This window comes from Parasteatoda tepidariorum, chromosome 7 (assembly GCF_043381705.1).
Source record: "Parasteatoda tepidariorum isolate YZ-2023 chromosome 7, CAS_Ptep_4.0, whole genome shotgun sequence".
NCBI lineage: Eukaryota > Metazoa > Arthropoda > Arachnida > Araneae > Theridiidae > Parasteatoda > Parasteatoda tepidariorum.
In genome coordinates, this window is record NC_092210.1 from 54,317,513 (window position 1) to 54,337,600 (window position 20,088).

General features: G+C 28.6%; 1 protein-coding gene across 1 annotated transcript; it reads left to right on the forward strand.

Annotated features, from left to right (window-relative positions):
• The first annotated feature begins 9,364 nt into the window (after window positions 1-9,364).
• Window positions 9,365-17,452, forward strand: LOC110282963 (astacin-like metalloprotease toxin 5). Its single transcript, XM_021147311.2, has 6 exons — window positions 9,365-9,523; window positions 11,833-11,900; window positions 13,010-13,091; window positions 14,415-14,529; window positions 16,086-16,261; window positions 17,179-17,452. The coding sequence occupies exons 1-6, from the start codon at window positions 9,442-9,444 to the stop codon at window positions 17,394-17,396; spliced, it is 741 nt and encodes a 246-aa protein (XP_021002970.2). The 5' UTR covers window positions 9,365-9,441; the 3' UTR covers window positions 17,397-17,452.
• Window positions 17,453-20,088: the final 2,636 nt, after the last annotated feature.

A 20,088-nucleotide genomic window follows, 5' to 3' on the forward strand; every position in this document is an offset into this window, starting at 1 on the left:
CGAATAAAGTAGAGCCCCGATCTTCCTCGGAATTGGGTAATGCGGCTCCGCGGGGAACACAAATCGCGATTAATTTGAAAGAAGAAAAACAACTCAAAAAATAAGGTGGAAACATGGAAATGTTTTTAAAAATTGTATCTAAACATGTGCATATATTCTAAACATGCTACAGAAATCATTGTTCGACTTTTTAATTCATAAAAAAACGAATGGTAAAGTAAAAAAATTAAAATTAATACAAACAAACTTAATAGGCGTAGTCAAACACAAAAGTGCATTGCTCGACTTCTAACTTACTAAAAACACGAATGGTAAAGTAAAAAATTAAAATTAATACAAACATACTTAATGGAAGTGATCAAACACAAAAGTGCATTGTTCGACTTCTAACTTACTAAAAAAACGAATGGTAAAGTGAAAAATCAAATTTAATACAAACATATTTAATAGAAGTGGTCAAACACAAAAGTGCATTGTTTGACTTCTAACTTACTAAAAAAAACGAATGGTAAAGCGAAAAATCAAATTTAATACAAACATACTTAATAGAAGTGGTCAAACACAAAAGTGCATACATGAAATTATTCAGTGACATTAAAAAAAATCAGCAATCGCTCACATGCAATATAGTTTTCTATTTTTCGCCAATATTCCGCAACGAGAATAACCCAGTTGCAAATAATCGTGGCTCTATTTTATTTCCCAGTAGAACACTGAAGTCAAGCATCAGTGGCTGCCGTGTGTGGTTAGTGAGAATCTTTTGTTTACCACTTTGATTAAACTGCGAACGGAACGATGTTGAGCGGTATCAATCCTCTTTAAACTGATCTACCGTAAAGAGCTCGGACCATCTCGAAAGTCATCGGGCTACCAAAACAAAAGGCCATTTTTTTGCAGAACACCAAAATTGTTATCTGTAACTCAAATGAGATGAAAATAAAATGCTACTACATCGTAGAAAAAAAATACCGAAACGTTACAGAGTATACAGGGTTATTCATAATTCCCTCCACCTGTAAACGCCATTTTTCTTTACTACAACTGGGTTCAGTGGTACATGTTACTGTCATCTATCGGCAACAGCTTAAATTAAAACTTGAATACTTTCGGAATAATTTCTTATGTTCTTTTTTGCCATATTCGTCTTTGTTTTTTTACTATAACGCTTCGAAACCCCGGAGGGAATTATGAATAACCCTGTATAATGCAGCTACGATGCACGTAGTTTTCAAAAACGCTTCTAAATATTTCGGAAATCTCTTTCTGTACTAATCACAAGCATTTTGTAATACTTCAGAAATATTTTGAATCATTTCTTGCAGTTGAGGAAATTTCCTTTTAATATTTTGAAGCCTTTCATACTCTTTTGGAATCCTCTCGTGGGGAACTTACAGAGAATGACAAATGTCATCTATCAAAAGATACTTCAAGGTAGAATCGAGTTAACATGTCTTATAAAATAGTGAATTGGAATTTAATGGTTGCAGCGGTAGCTACGCTACACTTTGAAACTGAATTTGATTCAGTTTCCTACTATTGAAAATAAAGGAAATGCTTCTCAATTGATCGGAGGCATAATATTAAATGAAATTCTCTGAGATTTTCGGAAACATTTTTGTGGAGGCAAAATTAGCTTATGATATTTTTTTACAGTGCACTACTATTTTGAATTAAGGGAATTAAAAAGGTGCATTGTAAATTTTTTTTTTAAATCGGGAAAAATAAGTGATTTTACTTTTTTTTAAACTGCGCATTTCTTAATGTAATTTTCCATACTGCAATTATAATGCAAAAATGAATTCATTAAAATACGCATATTACAATTTAAGACTAAAATATCATGAATGATTTCCAGTTAAACACATAAAATGTCTTCAAAACAAAAACATGTTTCATAAAACTAAATATTTTCACAGTTAAAACAATGATTTGCAAAAGAAAGTGATAACATTCATTCGCAAGAAATAATACAATATAAGGTTTCTCCATCTGTGTAGGACTATCTATTATGACTAGATTATACGACTTTTTCGATTACTACTTTGGGATATTAGCTAAAATTCAAGACAAAATATGTTTAAAGGGCAATTTTCAACAATAACTATTACCTTTGAACTTTTTTTTTAAATCTATATTTTGCTACTTAAAAGTTAGCAATACAAATTGAAGAGTACAATAAAAATACTCATACAATTCTTCACTTCATAAAATAAAAATTGTTTCAGAATAAAAAATAAAATGTTACGAGATTTTCAAAAATGCTTTTGTACGTACTTCATTGGTTAACTAAGAAAAAAATTCATAATCAAAACTAACAGAATGTGGTAAAATTTATCGTATTTATGGGAACGCCAGAAAGCTAATTAATTTTTACCAAAGTACTTTGGTACAAATTGAGATAAAATATAGCTTCATAATTTGCGATAAAATGTAGTATAAAAATCATTTTTTTGGTTAAATTTACTTTCAAGTTTTGTATTTTTTACTAAGTGTGTGATAATAATAGCTATAATTTTGAAAACCAGATTTTCCGGTAAATAATTACCATATGAATGAAATAAAAACAAATTTCCGCAAAATAACTGTCCAAATAGGTAATGACATGTAGTGATTTATATAATTGCTGGCACAGTTATTTCCGAAGTATTAAATGTTTTGAAAGTATCAGCAAAAATAAGCAATATTACTCTGAAATAAAATTGTTCTAAAAAGTAATAATACAAGGTAAAATTAAGAAATTTTACGAACACTAAATAAGTAAGAAATTATAATTTTTTGAGCTAAATATTTTTTATTAACGTCACTCTGAAATTTTATCGAAAAATTTGCTTCTAAGATTTCTATTATCATAAAAGTGAAAGTCAAGTCTAAAACATTTTTGTGAAAAAGCGATTTATAGCGATTTAATTGACACTCATAAAACATTTATTATTGCTCTTTTCAATTTTATTACCTTTTTTTTTAAACATTATACAACTTTATTTGATAGTTTCCATTTGTGTCGCTCTAAACACATACTGTACTTTTTGCTTATGAGATGTAAGTTTTAATGAAAATTAAGTCAAAAGTTTCCTAATATATGGTAACATTATGTATATTTAATATATTCATTAAGAATAATTTTAACACAAAACTCTTTTCTAACACGAATTTATGTAGAAATAATTTGTTCATTAGTGTAACTCTTTTCTCTCCAGAATTTATATTATATATTATATTATTTAAATTAATTGGAGAAGACGATATTTCAAGTTACAAAATCAGACACAAAAACGTACTTTCGGTAACTGAACGTACCTTTTTTCGACGGATTTGGATTTTTAACCCCGAAAATATAGAGAAAAATAACAATTCGGGAAATATGGTCCCCATAGTTTAGCGATAGAGGGATCAAACATTTGCACTTCATAATGGTAATTTTATTTTCTGCGTATTTCACCTTACCTCGAGAACTTTCTCAGAGAATTGAAAATTTTCTGCATGCACTTATAAAATTCGTTTATCCAAAGATTATTCTGCGAAAAAATTTTTTCAGTTAATATTTATTATTCTTTATTATTTTATTTAATAATAGTCGAAAAGTTTTTGAATGATAAGAATTTTTTGAATATTAGATTTTTTGAAATATTCAAGCAAATTCTCTAAAATTTTGTATTTTCTATGAAAATTGCATATTTTAAAATGATGTAAATATTTGCATACCTTATGTTCTTAGTCCTAATATAAAGTGAAACAATAGACATTCTCAATAATTTAAGTAACTGAGGAGATATTGCCCGATTGAGGGCAGCAGGCATAATCCTACCTGCCTATGATTAATCTTTTCCTAACTAGATTCCTTAGTAAGCATTTGAAAACTTGTGAAACAACAACCTAATATGCAGCGCAAAACAGAACACTTAAAATGCCTATTAAAAACATTCGCTACTTGGAACTTCCAGTTTTATTTGATAACATGTTTCTGTTTGAGTCTCTTTTTTAAAATAGTTCTATGCATTTTGCTTATGCGATGAAAGCCATTATGAAAATAAATTCAAAATAGAGCATGGAAACATTTTCCTATGATTCTATTAAGATTGAATGATAAATATAAAAAGTTCTGCTTTAAAATCATTCTTTGAAATAACATTTATTATCAGCCGTATTAACATTTAATATCAGTCAGTAGTTGCTAGAATTTAATAATTGCTATAACAACTTTTAACTTAGCTTACCAATCATATTGATATATTAAATATAATTTGTGCAAGCAACACATTGCGCATAAAGTTGATCGTTTTGTTTTTAATGGCATAACGAATCTCTTTATCTCCAATTTGTATTGTAATTGATGCCACAAAATTACAATTGTAGAACGATTGATAATTTAAGTAAGCTGTTAATAAGACACCGGATAAAAAGTTTATTTTCAAATTTATCGTTATAATGGAGAAAAATTTTTTTAAACTATTACTTTAGAAAATGAACAAAACAAAAAACGTAATAATAGATGAGTAGAACAAGAAAAATAAATTTTACAGATAATAAAGTATAAAAAAATATTTTATAAGGAATCAATACCTCTATGCATTTTATTAATATTTTAATCAAGCTAATTTTACACGAAATATTACTGCACAAATTTTAATATGCCATATTTTCGATACAAACTCATAAAATTTTACGGTAAAGATAGATTTTACGGCAAAATGTACTGGCAACATCAGTGTTGGTATTTTTTACGGTAATTAGATCCGGAATTCTTCACAATACAAACAGTTTACATCATTTTAAGTACAACTACACTCTATGACAAAAAAATCGACACACCAAGAAGAAATCATCCGATTGCTTTGAAATTTCGAATGCATGAATATTTTGAACAGATATGGCAGGAATGATGCCGACTGGGGACGTATAGTCTTCAGCGACGAATCCCGCTTCCAACTGTGTCCTGGCGATCATCGAAGACGTGTTTGGAGAAGCACAGGGCAGAGGGGGATCCTGCCTTCACTATTGCATGAAACACCGACCCTCAACAAGGCATTATGGTCTGGGGTGCCATTTCCTTTGACAGCCGGACCTCTTTGGTCGTCATTAGAGGTAAACTTACTGCACAGCGGTACGTCGACGACATCCTGAAACCTGTTTTGCTACCGTTCCTTTTGCAGCACCCTGGGCTGGTTTTTCAGTAGGAAAATGCCAGACCACATACGGCACGTGTTGCTATGAACTGTCTGCAAGCTTGTCAAACTCTTCCCTCGCCTGCCAGATCACCAGATCTCTCTCCCATCGAGCATGTCTGGGATATGATGGGAAGGCGATTGCATCTGGCACGGAATGTTGATGACCTCGCTCGACAATTGGATAGAATTTGGCAGGAAATACCGCAGGAGACCATCCGGGAGCTTTACCGGTCTATGCCACGCCGTGTGGCAGCTTGTATCTAGGCTAGAGGCGGGACAGCACCTTATTGAACTTGTTACTGTAACTCTGCAATAAATTATTCAATTGTTCTGAAATTTTAATAATTTACTATTCTGTACATTGCCTTCCGATCCACCAATTTTCGTTTCAATCGGACAACTCCTTCTTGGTGCTTCGATTTTTTTGTTATAGAGTGTATTTATGATTTATGGTAAACCTTTTTTTAAAAATTTCCATTTCTTATTTTATTAATTCGTTTTTAAGTTTCTACAACAATATCCTAATCAAGGGTTTATGATAACAATCAAATAAGAGGGACTGGAAAAACTGTCAAAGGCTCTCCAATATCAGATGATTTCGAAGTCGCAGTCATGAAGTGCCCCACAGCGAAGAATATGGGTTCTGTTCATAAGTTGTCTTAAATCACAGAGTGAGAGAAAAAACAAATTCGATGAAGATGCTCGCTCTGTTAATGGTACTTTTCAGTACTTCACTTTTATTGACATCGAACTGGAGCTGCACAATGGGCTACTGGCGACAGTCTGCGAAACATGCAAGAGGATGATCCGGAGACAAAGTACATACGTAACATCCCGTTATACAAGAAGGATAAATTCATACACTCACTTATCCATCCGCAGATCGTAATTTTGACCTGAACCAGAGTACGATCAATTTCCGATCCAGTACCCCCAGAGTTCTTGAGAACTTGAAGGAGCTTGTGACGCAGAAAGGCTTGGCATGAACTAGTCATCAATTTGCACTCGGGGATTCTTCGGTTACGTGGGGATCAAACTCACGAACTTCGCCCAGATAATCACGCCTTATTAGAAGAATATATCAGAAGTATAGACATTTCGCAGTCAAAAAGTTTCCGGGATACTCCAGTTGGGGGAAGCTCTAGATTGTATCCCCAATAGGGTAACTATTTTAAGGAAAATTATTATAAAAACGAAAAGCTCCAACTTTCAGCCAAATATTCATCTTAGAATGGAAACGATTAAAAATTGTAATTAATTTTAGAGGTATGCTCGAAACTTCCTTTTCATTATTTTAAATGCACTTGTTTACAGCAATGCCAGACTGCAACATTGAAAAAAAGCTCAAATTTACTTGGTTTTGGGGTTATATGCACAATTATCTGCTGATACCTATATCTTAGCAATATTTTTATTTCCAATTATAAAATTTAAAATGCTCAAAGATGTCCCTCCTTTTTCAACATCAAATCAGTAGCCTAGTAGCCGTAGTTTCATTTCCCAGTATCCGTAAAATTTTTGAAAACAAGAGATAAAAGTCAGTGGATTTTGAATAAGAGTGATAAAATTAACTCAATAAATATAATTAACTGAAATTGGTAAAAAAGTTGTGTGCAACGAGTACGATTATGTTACATAAGCAGATTCACCCAGTGACGAAGATTTGTACAGTAATATAAAATATTGTAATTAAAATTATATTCTATCTCAATCTATTTATTTTACAGTGAATATGATGATTTGATCCAAAATTTATTGCTTAAAATATTTTGCTTAAGAACTTCTGGTGATGTAATGCCTAAGATCATTTTTTGATTAAAACTATGCAAATTTCATTACTTTATAATTTTATGACTTTTTTCAAATATTCAGTTTTACATCAATGTGTTTTTGCTAGTGTTAAATTTCCTTGTTTTTGCAAAATGATGCAAAATGTATTGTTCTGAAAAACTTTCAAAAAAATGTCTTACTCTAAGTTATGAAATTAGTATTATTAACTGAGTTTTTTCTACTTTGAGAGCTGCTAAATAATATTAATATTTTTTTAGAATGAATCATAAAACACTCGCCTTTTTCTTTAAGGAAGAGACAAGCTTGAAGTCCTCAATGAATAAGTTTCTGAAAGTTGAGAATCTCATATTTCTTACTCAGTTACCCAGTAGGAGCCTTAATACACACTAGAAAGTAAGACTTTATGTATGATTTAAGTTACAAGACATATACATCAACTTCAAAATAGTTTTATCTATATACCATATGTATATCAATTATATATTACCCAATATACTACTTATAACAGTTTAATTCAAGCACCCAATTTCACATCGTGTGTTTTTTAGAAAGTACAAATCTTTTTTATTCATTATACCCAGTATTTTTTCTCCGAATTCATAGTTTCGAAAGTCTCTGAGAGTATTGGATTCTCTCTTCACAATTGTTTTTGAATATATCAAATATTTAAATAAATTTCGTTAAATCTAAATTAGATTTTCATTTTTTTAGTAATGTATAAATTAGTAATGTATAAATAACTGTTCCTGCATTAAAAGAAGCTTTCCTTTCTTTGGAGCTTGCTGCTAGGGATATGGGACTAATCATCAATACCGATAAGACCAAATACATGCCTGTACTTGCTAAATTAAATTCTAGTGAATCCTATCTGGAGATTGGTTCCCACAGGTTTCAGACTGTTCAGAACTTTACTTACCTTGGTTCAATAGTTACTGCCGACAATAACATAGGCAATGAGATTCGGAGTCGTCTAATTTGTTCAAATAAAGCTTTTTATGGTTTAAAACGCTTTTTCAAATCCTCTCTTTTATCAAAAAATACAAAACTTTTACTCTATAAAACATTAGTTAGGCCAATACTTAACTATGGCTCTAAGACCTGGAACCTAACTCAAGCTGGTGAAAATAAAATTGCCATTTTTGAGAGAAAAGTTTTGAGGGCCATCTTTGGTAGGATAAAAATAAATAATTCCTGGAGAAGACGATATAATACTGAACTGTATAAAATCTACAGAGAGCCAGATATTGTGATATTCATTAAAATAAATCGAATGAACTGGGCAGTTCACATTTTCAGAAGGAATGATAACTCAAATTTAAAGAAAATCCTATTTCACAAACCCCTAACGAACAGGAAAAGAGGTAGACCCAGGCTGAGATGGCTGGATTTAGTTGAGACTGATTTCCTTACTCTAAAGGAGAAAAACTGGCGAACAAGTGTCAAAAGTAGAGAGAAGAGGATTCGAATTCAAAGGAAGGCACTGGCCCACCCTGGGCTGTCTAGCCAGATATGATGATAATGATAAATTAGTATAAATTACGCTGTTTTTAATAAATTAAAGACTAATAAAAAAACCGACAATTTTTGTCGAAAAGTATGAACCGTAATCTTTACTTTTTTTTATGGTTTCTTTTTTCGTTTGAATGATGGAATTTTCATTCTTTTTTATGGAACATTTGATACTATACGTTTTTAGTCAACCTTTTTTTTTATTTAATTTAAAAAGTTCTGCAATCTTTGTAACAGATTCAACTTACTATGTGAAAAAAGTAATTTACTGCAAAATAAATAATAAGTAATGCAAAATTGAAGCCATTTGTGAGTAAAGTATGCTCTTAAATTCATAAGTTTTCAATAATAGGTAAAATAGTTTTCCTATTTAGCACAAATCTTTAAAAAAAATGTAAAATTTCAAAATTATTTCTGTAACGAAAACTTCTAAAGTCTTCAATTTGCTTTACATTGAAATACGTTTGACGCTGCTTTAAAAATAAACGTTTCTTAAAAACAAATCTTGCGTGATATTTAAGAAATATTTAAATCAGAAACATTTTTATCAGGAATAATTTAAGTACCTTTCACGGGAATCGGATATTTTTTAAGTTAGAACATTACGGTAAGAATCACGGTTTTTTAAAAACTTATTTTGAACCTTATTTTGAACCTCATTTTTATCTCATACAAATCGGAACATCGGAACATCATATAGCAATCATTAATAAAATTATTATCTGAGTATTTCAAATATGCAAAAATAATAAAATGTTACACAGTCTATTTCATTTCATTCAAAATTTAAAAGGTTTATTTGCATATCCTGTTCTCAATTTGATAAACAAAGATCTTTGATCGCGCAGTTCTTTAATCTTCAGCAGCAGGTATTTCACATGACATTTAATATTAATTTTGATAAGGAGGCATTTAAAAGCAGCTTACAAAATCTTGCAAGCTTATCGTTTCATTCCCACTTCTTCAAACTATAACCATGAAGACTGGTCTGTTTCTTGCTGGTTTGTTGGCTGTTGCTTTGGCTGAAGTAATTCAGCTAAGTCCTCAGCAACAAGAAGGTAATTTCTTTCTTTAATATTAACTTTATATTTGTTTTTCTTTATAACTTTACAAAGTTCTTTTCCTTATGTAAAATACATAGAGCAACAATGAGTTCCTCTTAAAGTATGGAAAAAATTTGTATAGGCGTTTTCTTTTCTTTAAAAAAACAACTTAAAATTAAGTTTAAGATTAAATCAAAAAACAATTGCTGTAAAACAGTTTGTTGTTCCAAACCTAAATCATTCTGCATTTCAAAAATATCGTAAAACGATTTCTAAAATCTATTTCCTTATGATCGCTAAAACACAGAGTTTTGCCCTTTTTTAAAATGTTGTTATTAAAAAAAATAAAGAAACATTTACCCTACAAGCTGTTATTCTAAATAAAAATTTTTTAAATTTGCGTGATATTACAATAATAAGTATAAAAAAAAATCTTTTCTTCGGATATGCATAAAAATTGATTTTGTTTTCTATCTTCTGCCAATAAAAACAATATGAACATTATTTGGACTGCATCATAACTTTAAAACTTCATATAAAAATGCATTGAAACTTTTTTCAAAGAACACTATTACGTTATTAAGGGTAACACTGTAAAAAAGTAAAGCATTCATGCAACAGCCCGTTCGGGGTGAGGGGGTCATGGAAGTTAAGGCTTTACGATTTTGTGACCAACAAAATGATTGTGGCAATGTGGTCAGTATTACATACAGGCAGTCTTTACTTCATTGACAAGCTGGTACCCATACATCTGTAGCTGGGTGAGCTTTGAGCCGCCACTGAGGATCGAACTCCAGTTCTTCACAACGACAGTTTAGTGCTTTAACCACTGAACTATTACTTTTAGTACCTTAACCACTGAGCCTGTACCGTATTTAGTACTATTAGATTCTAAGGAACATTGTTAGAATTTTAATTTTAGCGCAGATTTTGTATAGAAATTCATTTCAAATCATAGTTTATCTAAAGTATGAAGATTGTTTTTTTAATTTTAAAGCAAAACTATTTGACACAAATCTAAATGACTTCAAGGGGAAACAGGACTTTTGTAAAAATAAATTTAAATAAATTGAAAAAAAAATTTTTATCAAAAGGAAGCAACAGTTTTTTAAAAATTTTGAACACTAACAATGATTTGAATTTCAGCTAATTGAAATTTATAATTTTAACTTCTTTTAAGTTCTTAACTAATAATAATATTTTTTACTTCTGTTTTTAAATATCCTCAATTGATTTATTGGCTTGTACTGGTGGAAAAATAATCTAGCCAGACCCATATTCTAGATTGAAATCATCGTAATCTTGTAGTACGATCATCATTTACTCCAACCATGTTTATCATGGTTTGCATCATATTTCTTTGTGTAGATAAATAATATTAGTAAATAAATTTTTTAAACATATTTAACAATAATGGATTTAAAAGTGCCTTACTTTTATATGAACAAAGAAATCTCTAACATATTAATAATTATTATTCATAAAAGATACAAATTGATTAATTATATTTTTTTAAAAGCGTATTGGTTAATCACAAAAATTTTATAGGATTTGAAATACGTAAAAAATTATTAATTGCTTCATTGTTGAAAAAATTTTTGGTAAAACTAAAAGTTAATAATAAGGGAAGTATTATAAATTTTCTCTACAGAGAAGTTTAACACTTTTATCTTGTTATCGGGCTTAAATTGTATTAAATTAACAGAGGCTTAATACTTTTTAACTATTAGTTTTTGAACTGAAAAAAAGTAATAGCCAAGTTAATTATATTGTCCGAAATTTCGAATAATTAATAATTCACCATAAAATGAATTCATAATAAAAAATAACTCTTTAGTGCGTTTTCCAAAATGTATTTTGCACTCAACGATTTTAATATTTTTTTACACAATTGCTGCAATTCCATTTTAGGTACAAAAAGAATTTTGAAGATATTTTGAAATTGTCCAAGGAAATTGAGCCAAATGTTTGGGAGCTATGCATGCTTGATTAATTGCTTTTTTCAGAACGATAGGTTAAAAATTTGACTAAAATTGCTGAGTTTGGCGAATGACTACAATTGCGAGCTTATTGGGATAAAACTGAAATTTGATTAAATACTATGATAAAGGGATAAAAATACAATAAATTGATTCTTAAAAAAATATTCTTTTTAACTATTGTAATGTATCGAGGGAAATTTACGTAAAATGGTTTAATGTACAAAAAATGCATAGTGAAAGCAGATAAAGAAACTTGCTTACAGTAACTTAACTAGCTTACATGTAACGAAACTTGCTTACTTTAAATATCTAGTGACTAAAATTTTTAATTTTTTCTTTTAGAGGCTAGATTGGCTATGCAAAACCCTGACTTGTACGATGGAGACATGGCTGGTATTGACGGACCTTTTGTAAGTATATATTTTTTTTGTGCAAAGCACAAGTTTCCCTAAATTATCACTGTTTTATAATTATATTAATGATATCATAGTTATGTTTTAAAAATAACTAAAAATTATAGTGATGAGTTTGCTATTTGTACAAAACTATTTTTTACATCTGTCTTACGTTTCGATGTATCAAAAAAACGAAAGAAAAAAATACTGAGAAAAAGTAAAAAAAAAGTTACTTAAAAATTATATCTAGTGTATATAAAACTATTTAAACCCCCACCAAATTACAATTTTGCTCAAGATCTTGACGCTTGTAGAATTTGAACAAAGTACATTGCTTGGTGAACTTATAATTTTTGAAATGAAAAAGAGATCATTGAAACCCATAAATAAAAATAATAAAAAATTTGATCACCCATACACAATATTTCGTTTTAGCTAAAAACCTCTTTAATGTCAAATATATAACTTACTGTATTATTTCAAATAAATAATCTAGATAAATAAGTATTCGTAATACTGAATAATTATTGATTCATGTTCAGTTAACCATGGAGGGTTAGATTTATATATGGTTAAAATCTTCTCTTTTATTTGCAACGACAATTTGATGGTTTTACGAATTCGAATTCAAAAACAATAGTCTATAATGTTTATTAAAAAATAATATATACGTATTTTGAAAAATTGATATGAAACGTTATATAGTTAAATGCCACGTTCACTATAGGTAAATTCTGAAAATTGCATGGTCTTATGACAACTGTAAAAATAGTTTTTATCATTAGCTATACTACATTTAGAGATAATATAATATTGCAGTAAGAAATATTTAAAGTATAACCATACTTGAGAGTAAAATATTTAGAATTATTATTACATTTTGAGATTTTAAAAATAAAGTTAAAATTTGTGCTTCAATTTCCTTTATTGTCATAATATGCATAGCCTATGAATTTGAAAATGATTACTAAAATAAGAAAATTTCAAAAACAAAATTTATATCTAATTTACAACAAATTCGCTGCACGAAATACGTAAAATAAGCCTTGTTATCTGCAGAAAATAAGCAATACTAGCTCATTTTAAATTAGTTTATGTTTATCGCCAAAATTATTTTTTTCTAGGATGCTGAACGTAATGCAATTGTTGGAAATCACTACAGGTGGCCAAATGCACGTGTACCCTACGTCATTGACTCTTCTTTGAGTAAGAATACAATTTTTAACTGAGGATAGTGTTTTAATTGAATTTAACTAGTTGACATTGTAACTGAATTTTTCCTATTTTTATATTTTAGTAGCAAAGTTTTTTACGAGAATTAGTTATAAATTATGAAGAGCATGGCATTTGTATAACACAAAATATTGTAGAGATTAAACAGAGTCGAAGATTCTTTATTAGAAAATTTTTAAAACTTCGTAAAATTAATACATTTATGTGTATAATGAATTTATTAATAAAACTTATTGAGATGATTAAAAGTAATCATATCCAAAATATGTACTCTAATTGTCCCCAAAACATCTCTGAATATCTTTATGTATAATATAATATCAAAATATAAGAAAAAAAGAGTACCCTTAAAATATACTTATGAAAACTCTGTACACCATAGATTAAAATATTTTCAGCAAAAAAGAAATAATAATAATCATAAACTCTTTCATTTTAGAAGTGTTAAACAAATGCAGATTATCATATGATATATAAAAACTGCTTAGTAATATCAAGTTTGATGAAGCTGCTGTTAGTAAGTTTTTCCAAAAAGAAGAAAACTTTGCTGCACAAATCGTAATATTTTGTAGGATATTCCACTGATTTATACTCAAATCATAGTGTTGTTTTTAATGAAAGAAGAATACGATTTTTCAACTTTGTCAATCTTGACAACTCTTTGTCCTGCCTCTATAAATGTGCTGTCCTAAAGTTAGTTCTAGAAATATAATTGTCTCTAAGAATAAGAGAAAATTAGTTCGAGAATCAGATTTAGAATTATAATATTTTAACTTTATCAGATCTTTGTCCCATCAACTACAACTCTTTGTCCTATCTCGTAAAATGTGTTGTCTTAAAATTAGCTCTATTTCGAATTGGAATATTTTTCTGTTTAAAAATATTCTGTTTTAATAACAATATTTTTTAACTCTTTACGATTTATAACTCTTTTGTAACTTTTTTAAAAATAACTAAAGTAATTAAATAACATTATATATTTTTATTTCAAGATCTCACCCCGTATTTATGCAATGGAAATTTCTTTCGAAGTGTAGCATTCCTGCGTGCCTTGTTAGAGCTTCAGATATTGCGTATGATTCCTTCTAAGAGTAGAATTATCATAGAATTGTAGATCTTAATTTCAAAAGCGAGTAGTAATACAAATTTTTAGTAAAAATAAATAGTATTTGGATAGTTTAGAATCTTTACTCTTCTTTACTGCTCCGTCTTGTAACTTTTTCTCTTTAACACTTTAAAAAAAACATTAAAAAACGGATTTTTCATAGTTTTTATTTTATTTTTTCACTTCTAAAGGCAATGCACAGAATGTCATCAACCAAGGCTTTAATGATTACCACAGAAACACTTGCGTCCGATTCGTTCCAAGGTCAAACGAACAAAACTACATCAAGATCTTTTCTGGACAAGGGTAAGAATAGTTTTAATTGATTTCCGTAATAAAAAAGTACTTTTCTACAGAAAAGTAATAACTTGTATGACTTGATTTGAGGAACGAATTGAGATATCACGTCTTAGAAGAGTTTTTAAAGCTGCTAAACATCATTAATTAATCAATTGGTTTTAAAAATCACTACATATTATTCAACTTCATAGTTAAACATTTTTAGTAAACTTTGACTTTTGAAACTTTATGAATTATTTGCAGTCATAGTAAATTGTTCCGCTGAACCATTCTATCAAGTAAATTGTACATTATTACATTATTCCTGATCAAATTACACTTAAATGCATCCATTTTTACCATAATTTTTTTAACCTTTATTTTAGAGTAATTCTTATTTAATCACAGAGATAACAGTGATTTCGCAGTAACTATTAATGTAAAAATTATGGTATATCAGATTTTTTTGCCATAAAACACAGTTAAAAAAGGAATTCACGGTAATAAGTACTGACACCCTAAGTCTCTTTACTTTTTACGGTAATTTGATTCTGAAATTTTTACTGTGGGGTTCAAGTTTTTAGTAAAGGTTCAAAATTTTTTAGTAAAGGTTCAATATAATTGGGATAAAAGTACCAATAATGCGGTTTAAGTCGGAACTGCATTAAGTGAATCATTGTCTAAAGTTTTCAAAGCGAATGCTGATATTGAAAATCTTTTCAATAATATGTCCTCAACAATTTGTATGTTTAAGCTTACAGCTCAAGTTTTACCACAAATTCCGAAACTTAAAATATCCTTAAGCTAATTTTAGTATTCAAAAATAAAATTCCCCATCTAATTTAAGACATAAAAGCAAAAAAAGTCTCCTTTTTAATTGTTTTAGTCCCTGATGAAAACATAAACCTCTTTTGGATTTTATCTGGCAAACAAACTCCTTTTTATCATTTTCATTTTCCTGTGCTTAATATTGGAAATGATTAGATATGAGTAAGGGATTCTGTGTACGCATTTAAATATTTCTAAGGACTTTATTTATATCTATACCCCGAACAAAGAATGGTTAAAGAATGAAAAATACTTACACTTAAATTTGTGGTCTATACCGCACATGTTAAATGTGTGCACCTTTGGTCACACAGAACACATTCTAATGGAATTCATGCTTTGTTCCTTAGCATGTTTAAATCAATATACCCCAGAACAGCAGTGAGACATTCCTTTGGAATTCTTGTCATTGGGATTAATTTGGAAAGACAAAACATACATATTTCTTAAAGACAAAATTTATGCACCCTTAATGCCAACAATGCTGAAAATGCATGACCACTACTGGGGCACATATTTTCATAAATAAATGCCACTTTACGTATGAATGGAACTAGTTTACCATTGAGATGTGGGACTGCATGCCTTGGGAAGGATACACACAATGGACATTCGAATCTTAATAATTTTATATTCCACCTTCCTTTGTTTGTCATACACTTGTAAATAAACAGTTCATTGAAACTGAATGAATAAATTAGGATAATAAATTAGGATAATTAGGATAATGAAATTTCCATATGTAATTTAAAAAGGTGCTATTCCTATGTGGGAAAAATCAATGGTGAACAAGCTGTATCTCTTGGAAATGGATGCTTGTACGCAGGAACCGTAGTCCACGAGTTGGGACACGCCCTTGGATTCTACCACGAACAGAGCAGATCAGACAGAGATTCATATTTGATCATCTACCTTGAAAACGTCGCCGAAAGTGAGTATTTCTCATGTTTTTATTATTCTCTGACAATTGTTTTTTTACCATATGACCATTTTTTTACCGTACCATTTTCCATTTATTTTACAGTATGATTTTTTTACCATACGTTTAATGAAACACTTACTTTTTTACGCAACATAATAAGCGTGATAAAAACATTTCATAATTTAGGGAAAAAATTATATAAAATGAATTTTTGTTACTCCTTAAAATATAAGCGAAAGAGAAGTTGGTTTAAGAATAAATGCAGATATTTAAAAAAATCACAAACTATCAAATCGTTATTCCAAAATTTTTAATAGGATCAGAGCGTAGAGCGCACGCCCCCCAATGAGGTAGACTGGATTTTAATACCTATGATGGCTGGTTGATGCAAATTCTGTACCTAGCTTGCACCAAATACAGTGCTGACGTAATACATCATTAGTGGTGTACGGATTAAGGGTTAGAGAAGCCTTAATGCCAAGCTAACCGTGAGAAGTTTTCGAATTATGTAACGCATATGTGGATTAGTTCTATACAAAATGTTCTAAACAAGCTTAAATTTTTCCCAATACTTGATTTTGGAGATCCCTTTTTCTCTATTAGTCGTAAACTGAAAATTGGGTCAGTAGTTTAGCGACGGTTATAAAATAAACTATTTTCTATACATTGCTACTTTTTAATTTAAGCCGTTATATTGTAAATAAGTTTTTCTGATTGAAATGCACAATAATTATTCATGCATTTTTATTATAAAACCGAAAATGCTTTGAATGAGCTTATAAATAATATTTAACTACCTTAATGAATAAAATTATCTAACCTTAAAACATTAGAAAGAAAAATGCGTAATGTATATAATTTTGCAATTTCATACATTTCAGTATAGCAATAAATCTAATAATGTTTTCTTTTACTCTATTGCATAGACATGAGATTTAACTTCAACAAGCTTTCACCCCACCAAAATGTCTTGTACAATACTTTTGACTACAACTCCATCATGATTTACGGCAACAAATCTTTCTCCACAAACGGAAAAGACACCATGGTGGCCAGAAATGGACAGAAATTGTCTGACCCTTACAACAAGCAAGGAATGACCAGAAATGATATCGAAAGAGTCAACAAAATGTACAATTGTTAAGAAACTTTACAATTGCTTCAATACTGTGACTAATAAATTATAAAGGGAATGATTTATTTTATTTTGTTTTATTTTTAAAATATATTATTCCATTTTTCAGAAATTAATTTTAATAATGCTGAATGATTAAGAGTAAAGTTGGGAAGGAAGTTTAAACTAAGAATGTTATAGATAATTCGAAATTTACAATCCAATGTCACTTTTACAGATATCTTAAATGGGGAATTAAATAACTTTCTATAATTCTATAAAGAATTTGTTTTACATAGTACGTGATTTAAATATTTAAATTCAGTATATGCATAAATACATAATTTACGACCATATGCTGAGAACATAGGCGTTTTTGTTTAAACATCTATGACATGTTTTACATGTATGAGATATTTTTATTTAAACAATATTTTGACAAAATTTTTCATAAGCAATTTGATGTTAGGACAATTAAAAAACGAACTTCCAAGAATTACAACTGTTACGAATTCTTGGAATTTTTATTTTACATTACAGTTGTAGATTTTAGATTCAAAAATTATGTTTGACTTTTAATGAATAAGTAGAAGTTTTTCTTTTGAAATCATAAAATAAAGGATTCAGCGAAGATTATATCTATATTTTTGTTATAGACTAATTAATAGACTAATAAGTCTTACTAAAACAATAAGTTGTAAACAATTTTAATTTCTATTAGGAGTTTTTTTCTTATTATTATTATTTTTATTTCTTCTTCTTATGAATCTTATGATAGTTATTTATAGTTATTTTTAGTAATTTTATTTGCATTTTTCCTTGAAAATTAACTATTATTATTATGTGCATTCTTTTTAGACATTTAAAGGTAACTTTCTCATTTAATTTGTAGTAACTTAATACAATTTTTTAAACTTTATACTTAAACAGAACTGTTAAAACTCAAATGAAACAGTTAAAATGGAAAATCATGTGGAAATGGAAATTCATTCATTTTCAGAGGAAGCGAATAAAATGATAATAAATAATATGTCTCTAGTCAATGATCAAAGTATAATAGTTTAGAAGCTTATTTATAACAAAAAGTACAAGGCAAATAATTTTGAAATTGAAAGCTCTTTGGTCAAAGCATATTTAATAAAAAAAAATGACGCAGCTAGACTGCATTAATCTCCAAGCAACGAAATATTGTAACTATATGATACTAAAAGGAATTAATTAATTTGTATAGAGGACAAAAAATGTTGATATTTTATAAATCATCACTCTTTTTCTTTAAAGAAAACAAATACTAGGATGTAGACCTCTCTTCTCGCTGTCAATCACCAACACCGAATAATCGTCTCGTAATTAATTTTTATTACAAAATTCATGAAACTCTCTATAATACAAAAATTTATTTATAATTTTATATAAATTAATATAAAATATTCAATAAAAATTTCTAAATAACTCTAAGTGTAATACATTGAAGAGTACATGCTTTCTGTTCCCCTATCTTTAAGAATCACTCAACAAATGTAAGTTTTTATAAAATGAATTTGTTTTACATCGGCTTGTGTCTCTTAATGAAATTTATATAGCTTCAATTTAACTAAAATTATCAAATTTATCATAATTTTTATTAAATATTTTATTTTAAAGAGTAATTTCGCATAAGCAATAGTTTTAAATTATAAAATCTTCAAAAATATAAATAAATAAAACGTAATGGTTTTTACTAATTTGTAGGAAATGAGTCTCCTTTACAAAAACACGTGTGGTAGTTCCCTTTTAATTGAATTCATTTGACTTTCTTTATAGTGCTTCGATCCTTATTAGTAATTAAAACTCAGTTTAAGGGGTCAAAAACTTAGAAACTAAAATTTTAAATTTCTTGAATAATTGCCTCATAATAAAATATTGAAAATCACCAAAATTAAAAAAAAAGAAAGAAAAAAAACAAGTCATATCTGCACTACTAGATACGTTTCTTACATTTCACAAAACTTCTCTGAATACACCATTTCTTATTGTAAAATTTATTTGAAAATTACCAGAATGTAAAAAATAATAAAAGATATAACATTGATTTTTTTTGTACATTTCCCACAACTTCTGTTAATAGATAACTTTTATTGTTGCCACTTTCTTCGTGTCATTACATGAATCCATTTTTTAAATTTTTATATCTGATTTGCTTCGACATCAATATAAGGCAACATGTGTACGTGTTTAAAATCGGACAAATTTTATCAATAAAAAGACCAACTCTGCTAAACACTTAGACTTGTGATTAGTTTTTGTCATCGCAGTGGCCAGTTAATCGAGTACAAATGCAGATAAGTCAGCAATGGTTTAATACAGAAATAAATTCGATAAATAATGTCACAATCATTTGAAATTTGAATAAAAAATAGAACACAAATTGAAAATGATTTTTTTTCCCTCATATTCACATTTTGTGTTATTTTCGTGAACACAGAGGGAGCTAGTGACACATAAAAACACTTAAAATTACTAACGCTTATAGCTAGTTACAAATAAAATTTTATAATATAACAAATAAACAGTTATGAATACTTATCATGTGTCACAAACTCAAAAGAATATTATTAATAGGATCCTTTTTTCATTTCATTTATTTATTTTTATTTTGCGTACCGAACTCATCTTCTAAAAACATTCCTATACATCTTTCCTAAGCATGCATATATATATATATTCTTTCATTTTAGAAGTG

Bases quoted from the DNA above. Each gene is read 5' to 3' on its own strand.
- LOC110282963 (XM_021147311.2), top strand. From the start codon at position 9,442: ATGAAGACTGGTCTGTTTCTTGCTGGTTTGTTGGCTGTTGCTTTGGCT. The intron at 11,901-13,009 runs GTAAGTATATAT...ATTTTTTTCTAG, and splicing joins CTGGTATTGACGGACCTTTT to GATGCTGAACGTAATGCAAT. The intron at 14,530-16,085 runs GTAAGAATAGTT...TAATTTAAAAAG, and splicing joins AAGATCTTTTCTGGACAAGG to GTGCTATTCCTATGTGGGAA.